Source organism: Apium graveolens, unplaced genomic scaffold, assembly GCF_009905375.1.
Source record: "Apium graveolens cultivar Ventura unplaced genomic scaffold, ASM990537v1 ctg2530, whole genome shotgun sequence".
NCBI classification, from domain to species: domain Eukaryota; kingdom Viridiplantae; phylum Streptophyta; class Magnoliopsida; order Apiales; family Apiaceae; genus Apium; species Apium graveolens.
Window position 1 is genome coordinate 1 of NW_027417707.1, and position 8,222 is coordinate 8,222.

The following is an 8,222-nucleotide window of genomic DNA, read 5'->3' on the forward strand; positions in this document are numbered from 1 at the left end:
TGATAGTCTCATATCGACTCTGAGTTGATGTCTTTGATGATTCCTCAGTTTTGGTAGGCTTAGTTGGAGTTTCTGTGTCAGACATGATTGTGTTTGGATCTTTAACTGTATGTGTGTTAACAGAAGGCTCTGATACCACTTGTTAGGTCACACTTTCACTGTAGAGGGGGTGAATACAGTGTTTATTACATAATCAAACTTCAAGAACTTATGTAACAGAAAACAAACTTTATTGAAACAATAAACTCTGTTACAATCTGGAACTGTTATCTCTCAGTGATGAACAAAATATCACGAGAGCTGCTAGGGTTACAGTAAATAATATTCTCGATAATGATAACACTTATAGTGTAAACCCTATGTCTGTGTTTATATATTACACAGTTACAAGATAATCGCTAATTGATATGGAATATAATTCTGCTTCCTAATATATATCAATCAGATATCTTTCCTTCCAAGTATTCCATTCTTTACGGAATTCCTTCTTCATGCATATCTCTTCTTATGTTTATCTTGATCTTCTTAACTTTAATCAGCTACTGTCCTTATCTGATCGTCCTTCAGCACTTAAGTTCTGATATCTATCTCCTGATGTTTATCTCCTGATAACATAAGTACTGATATCCCTTAAGTTCTGACGTCCAGTATAAGTACTGATCAGTTAAGTACTGATTTGTTCTGTTCAAATAAGATCTGAAATCTAAACATAAAACATATTAGCCATGACATTATCAAATATATCTAACATAAATGTTCATGTTGCAGAACATATTGCAGAACATACATATTGTACCGTAAATATATGAGATTTGCATGATTTTGTTGAAGTTATGCTATTTGTGTAACATATTTTGCAAAATAACACGTTTTACAATATATTTTATTTGCAGAACGTAGATGGACTCCGAGGACTCCGATAAAAAGGTGGACTCCATAGAACTCAGCCCTACATTTATATGCCTAAATAGAAATTAAAATAATAGTCAAAAAGTTGATTCTCATACCGCTCTCTCATGTCCACCTCCCCACTTGAATATAAAAAATCCATACCTTCGGGGCTTGAGGAATGAGCATTAAACTTTTTTTAATATGAGTTTGAAATGACTGAAACTCATATCTGATTTCAGAATTTGGTGAAACAAATAACCCTTAATGTGATAATTTTAATAGGGTTATATACTGTATTTCTCCTTCAATGTTAATGCTCTTAGGTCAAATTTTTGCTAATTCATCATATTTACAATTATTAAAGAATCCAATATATCATTACAACACCAATAAATATGCACAACAACACAAGCTAAACAAGTGTAGAAATCACAATTCTTTTAATTAAGGGTTCAAGTGTAACCTTAACATATATATAGTGGGGATAATGTCCGTATTATAGTAGACTTATCTCATCTTGTTAAAGTTGAAACATCAATACATTTACAAATGACCGACCAGGCCTAACAAAGATATAGACATGAGTCGGGTGAACTAGTTGGAAGGGCACAAATGATTAGCTCCGATGATGTAGATTTTTATTTGTGAGTTTTTTCAGTGTGGGTAATCCACATGACAACACTTCATTTGTGGATTCTTATTTTAGAGTAGAGATGAAACACAAAAAATTGAATACGAAAGTAAGAGCCGTGAGGGATAATGAATTTATTTCTCATATATTAATACAAATTTTAGAAAATATATGTCACTACAATCATGTTAACCCTTATTGGTTACTTGATGTTCAGTGACTGAGTTGGAGGATGCGATGAAAGAGACTTAACTATATATCACTGGTTGCTATGACTACCTGTCGATAGCGATGGATTAACAGAGGACGAAATTTTGATTATGTCGATTTTAATTAGTTGCCTCTCTAATACATAATCAACATTGGCAAAATTATGACTTCGCTCGGCTGAATATGGTCAAAATTTTTTTTTTAAAAAAATTGTAACATGAATATCAATTTTAAAGTTTATGACTAAAAATACCCGTTTAATACATTTTTGAGAAATGAACAAGTCTGTTTGAGAAATGAGTATTACGTAAAATAATAAAGAATATTAAAAAAAGAAGCAGAACATGAAACACATATGTCCCAAATTAGAGATGCACAAAAAGTCCGGGCCCGAAAATTTGGCCCGACCTGATCTGGTCAAAGCCCGGTCAAGCTCGGCCCGGTCCCGGCCGGGCTTCGGGCCTCGACGGGCCCTATAATTTTAGGCAAAGCCCGGCCCGGCCCGGTTAAAAGCCCGGGTTTCGGCCCGACCCGATTAAAAACCCGAAAAATGCCGGTTATAATCTGATTATTCTAATATATTTTCTTATATATTTATAAATTCACATTTACTATATATATAAATAATACTTTAAACACATATATATTTACATATTTGTGATTAATAATATTATTTATATACTTCGTTGCATAAATAATGAAAGAAGATATAATAAGTACACTATATATATTTGGATATCATTGTTATCATAACAATGATAAAATATAGTATTCTATAAACATGTTTATTTTTTGCCGAATTTAAATAGTTTCAACGAAGTAATGTTTTCATAAAATATTCTATGTAAACTAATAAATTTTTATGATGATCTAGTTGCTAACATATGTATTCTTCGGAATCTCTAATAATACTCGATCCGATTTAAATTAGAAAAAAGCCCGGCCCGATCCGATCCGGCCCGAAAAAAAGCCCGGTTAGGCCCGCCTCGAGTGCCCAAATGGGCTCTGACATTTTCGGAAAGCCCGGTCCGGCCTGGTTAAAGTCAAAGCCCGAAAAGCCCGGCCCGGTTAAAGCCCGGGGCTTTTTAAGGTCCGGTCAAAACCCGGCTCGGTGGGCCTTTTGTGCATCTCTACCCCAAATGCTTATTACCAATGAATGCGTATTTCAAATTTTTTTTTTTTTAAAAAAATAACTTTTTAACACAAATTAACATTTTGTAAAATGCGTATTAGTAAGGGTGAAAAATCAAAATACCCAGCATCTGAATAAAAATGCCTAAAATGCTGATCGGCGAGATGTTCCGCCTAAAGTATCAATTGAGTACGCATTTGGAAGATGCGTTTACAAAATTTTCAAAATTAACAAAAGATACGCATTCCGGGAATGTGTATTCAAATTTGGCAGTTAGTAAATACGCATTCTCAAAATGTGTATTTCTTTAAACAAAATAAAGGAATACGCATTTTATTTAAACAAAATAAAGGAATGCGTATTTTCTGAATGCGTGTTCTTTCTTTTTTTATAAAAGTTGAATACGCTGGTATAGAATGTGTATTCAACGGGTATTTTGGGCGGAACGTACCGCCAAACAACATTTCATTTTGAGCAATTGAAGGTGGAAAGTAGTACATTTTGGGGATTTTTTCAATTAGTAATATCCGATTTAGAAAGCATATTAGCCTGGTATTTTTTGTCAAAATTTTAAAAAATAATATTTTTATCACAAATTCTATAAAAAGAGTTATTTTTGTCATTTTTCACTTCGCTTGGTATACGTGAAGAAAAATTTATAAGTTAAAAAATAGTGTATATAATAAATACTCTAGGGATTTTTTAAAAAATATCCAAGACCAAAATTTTATTGTAAAAATATTATCATTTAAAAAAAATTACAAAAATACTTTTTATTTACAAAAATACTGTTTTCAATTTTATTTTATTAAAATATGATTTTCTGCAATTCGATTTAACTAGATACAACGTTGGACGTGTTTCTACAATTCCATGAAAACTCGTGCTAACTCAAATGTAATAAAAACCCCAATTTAACTATTTGCATATTTGTTTGATTTTTTGACTACTCCGTATTTTTGTAAATAATTTTAGATTATACTAAATCACAAAAAAAAAATAAAAAATAGTTTTTTTGTTAATTTCTCCATACTTCATATGTACTTCCACTTGTAATTTACGAGGCAGAGACTATATAGGTTCCCACTCAGTTGTATTTTTTATAAATTAATTTTTAAATTTAATGTTTTATGTAAGAGTTTTTTAATTCAATTATTCATTAACATCTAATAACCTTTTAGAGAGTTTGAAACGTGACCATTTACCACTGGGATGATACAACCTGTTTTATAACATGTTCTGATCTTACTTCTAAATGCACGTTTTTTAATTCGAGAAATAAAAATATACGAAAAAATGCACAATTTTTTTATATCCGAAGGATAAAAATATAGGGTTTTGAGAATTATGGACATACAGGTCCATACTTTAAGTTGCAAGTGTTGACATTAAGTCTTTATTAACAGAAAAATAATGATACTGTATGATAATTCATTTTTTTGAAAAATTGAAGTGATCGATAAATAGTACAGTAGCTTGATAAAAAGATGAATTAGAATGAAATGTTGGAACAAAAAGAAAAGACGGCGGATATGGGGGGGGGGTGGTGGCGTGAAAATTAGTGCCACGCCGTCCAACCAAACGTTTGATGTATCTGTCTGCCACCCCACGCGCAAACAAACAATGCATCTCTCTCTCTCTCCTAGCTATCCCTACCCTTTTTCTTCATCTATAAATACTACATTTTCAACAGACCTTGCTATGACCATTCTCCCATTTTCAGTTGTCAGTTTTCCGTACGAAAACATTCTCACAACACTGGTACTTGCCTCTCACTTCTAAGGATATATAGCTCCAATCAAGTTTTTGGTTAGTTTTTTCTTTCATAATCTTTACAATTAAAAGGACAAAAGCACACATATATATATACCGACATTCTTATGCTTTTCATCTGGAGTTCTCTAGCCCCTCCATGTAATTATGCATCAAATTTGTAAGTAGTCATTAAGCACTTCGTGATGCACCAAAACTGATCCTTCTGTATCATTTGACTATGGCTCACCCAGAATTTATATTATAGTTATTATTATTTTATACTTTATTAAACCAAAATCATATTTTATTATTACCAAAATCATATTCATGATTGTTTTTTATCATATATATTATCATACTTTGTTAATAGTTTTGAATGTAATAATTTATAATCTTTAAAAGTTACTATAAATCTTTGTTTGTGGTGATCAATTTTGTGAGTACAGTGTTGGGGAAGAAAGTACAGTGACAATGAATAAAGAAATAGTGTATATAGTGAGTATAAAGTGGGTGTGTGAGAAGCTTGTCTAGCTATCATCATCATCTTGCACGGAGTGGAGTTCACTCTAAGAAAACTTAACATGTGCTTTCGACGTTTACACAACACACACATCACAGTCATCAAATATCGGCTAGCTACTTACATTTGTCTTTCATTATATTTCCATTTGCCTGAACATATATAGCTCCATGAACATATAATTGTCGTTTGGTAAGATCCGATCAATGTGTTGATATATATATGTTCGGGTCCCCAACTTGATTGATCTGTAATCAACGAGATATACGTGCACACGCACGCATATAGTTATATCATAATTATGATGATGATATAGGAAGCTTCTTCCACTATCTATCAGGGTAAGGCTCAGTCTCAAGACATAATTAATGGGGGTGATCAATCTTTTACTTATTTTGAAACATTTGCGACAAGTTTTAGTGCTGATTTCTTGATTCCAAACATGCTTCCAAGTCAAAAGGAAATGTGAAAGCATCCAAAACTACAATTATGGAGATCTGTACTTATGGTTAATATTTGTATATCTCTTTACATACCCTCCAGCTCTACTTTTTACAGTATTTTCTAAGATATATAGACATGTTTTGCTTTATTTTGCAGGAGAGGATAATATTGTATCTTCCATGGAACCGGAATCATGTGTCCCTCCTGGCTTTAGATTTCACCCAACTGAAGAAGAACTTGTAGGCTACTATCTAAATCGAAAAATTAACTCTTTAAAGATTGATCTTGATGTTATCGTGGAACTCGATCTTTACAGCATTGAACCATGGGACCTTCAAGGTACGCGTTTATAATTGATATATCATATTTAAATAGAACGTGATTCTTGTGAGAACAATTGTGTTGTACTCTTATAAAAAATGCAGAACAATATATTTTCAATGTTGTATCGTTCTCCTAATTGTTCTCACTTCATCACGCTAGTAGTATATAGTGGAATATAGTTACAAAATTTAAGTGGAGGGTGTACCCTGATATCCTCGAGGCTGGCATGCATGTTTGTGTGAAATATGAGGGATATAAGTATAATAAATATATGTATAATTAACTATTACCAAGTAAATGTGCATGCAACATAGCTTGATGCATCAAGGGTTGTCGCACATGTACAGTTGTAAATAAGCTAAATCCAGTAAAGATATTTGTGTTGATGCTGCAGGCAGATGCAAACTGGGATACGAAGAACAAAGCGAGTGGTATTTCTTCAGTCACAAAGATAGGAAGTATCCAACGGGGAGACGAACAAATAGAGCAACTAGTGCGGGGTTTTGGAAAGCAACCGGAAGAGATAAAGCTGTGGTCTCAAAGGAGAGCATTATAGGCATGAGGAAAACCCTTGTTTTCTACAAAGGCCGTGCGCCTACTGGTATCAAGACTGATTGGATCATGCATGAATATCGACTCCAATCTTCTGAACACGAACCTCCACAGGCAAGTAGTACTAATCAGACTCAGGTACTAGTAATTAATTGCATGTTTAGCATAATAAACTAGTGAGTTATATGTATTTTTTGTAAGAATTTATTATATTTGTTCTTTTACAATAAAGAAAAACTCATGAGACAACACCAGCACACCACCATATATCTCCCCAAAGCGTCTCTATGAGATCGAATAAGGGAACAAGAAGACAAAACATGTTCACTTTTGCGGCTCCTGTAGAAGAATATACAGACATTAATGGGTGTCGAATAAAAAGTAAAGAAAATATTTCAACGGCTACAGTTCGGGGTCAATAAGTAACTAGCTTGGTTACATGACTACCTGTCTAATGAGTGTTCTGTGAGAACATTAATCTTTGACATTTAACAACTTTTGCAGGAAGAAGGATGGGTTGTATGTAGAGCATTCAAGAAACCAATTCCAAATCAAAGGCAAGGGAATGGTAATTTGAACAATGGTTATTATTTTCGAAACGGCAACAATTTTGCATCATCATCCATTCAAGATAGACTAATTAATCCGGTGCATTCGGTCGTGCAAAACCAGAGCACAAATTATTACCAAGTACCCTTTGCCACTTTAGACCAACACCAGTTCTCTAACCATGCTCACCAGCTAACTGATCTTCCACAACTTGACAGTCCTAGTACCATTTCAGCAAGCCTTGATATGGATCAAGATAAGAATATTAATCACGATATCAACTTTTACGATGACATAAAAATGTGCAGAATTTTTACATGCCGAAACTAAATGAAGCTTCATTTATTCCCTTCCCAGACATGCCACTCATTCCATGTGATGAAGATTCAGATTCTCAGAATCATATGAACCAGCTTCTTGGTTGTTTTCCTGATTTGTAAAGTATTGATGATGTGCCGTTCTAGTATATCACTATGTGATTCTCAGATGTACAAGTATGGTTGCTATATATTTAGACTGGTCAAATGTATAGTACATAGAGTTTGAGAACTCAATTTAACTGTTATTACCTTCGACGCTTATTATTTAGATATACGAGGTTGTAAGCTACTGTTTGTATGTGGCGGGTTAACTTGTTGTGTTGTGTGTAGACAAAAGTCTTTTAAATCCTCAAGTCACATTGCATCGAATGTCTATAGATTTTTGAGTTGTTCTCACTCTTCTATATTAGTAACAAATTTAGCAACACATTTCTCTTCCTCGGTTCATCTCCGAGGATTGTCTTCAAGTGAGTTCAATGATCTGAAAGCAAATACATATGGCTTGTTTGGGACTTGCAATAGTTCAATTAAAATTTTGAATGTGTATAAATGACATATTTTGGATGATTAAAAGAAACTGGCTTCTAAATCCGTGCAAGGCACGGGCACGTTTTTATATTTTAATTTTTAAATATTTTTTATTTGTTAAAAATATTTTACAAAAATTTGTAGTTGGTGAATATGGATATATTTATAAAAAATCTCATGTAAGAAAGTGTAGCATTCAGGGTGGATGTATAAGTAAACACATTATTTTAATTTTCTTCACCGAACGCTTTCCTCTTTGTGATAAATGATATTGTATCAACTACACAATAAGGATTAACTCATACGATTGAAATTGAACATGATTATTAATAAAATGATAGCTAAACATTTCATACCGAAATATTT

At 32.9% G+C, this 8,222-nt stretch overlaps 1 protein-coding gene across 1 annotated transcript; it reads left to right on the forward strand.

The window, feature by feature from the left end:
• Positions 1-5,077: 5,077 nt before the first annotated feature.
• LOC141700589 (NAC domain-containing protein 30-like) lies at positions 5,078-7,338 on the forward strand. Its single transcript, XM_074504294.1, has 4 exons — positions 5,078-5,647; positions 5,740-5,922; positions 6,302-6,597; positions 6,964-7,338. Exons 1-4 carry the CDS (start codon positions 5,629-5,631, stop codon positions 7,336-7,338), a joined length of 873 nt encoding a protein of 290 aa, XP_074360395.1. The 5' UTR covers positions 5,078-5,628.
• The last annotated feature ends 884 nt before the right edge of the window (positions 7,339-8,222 follow it).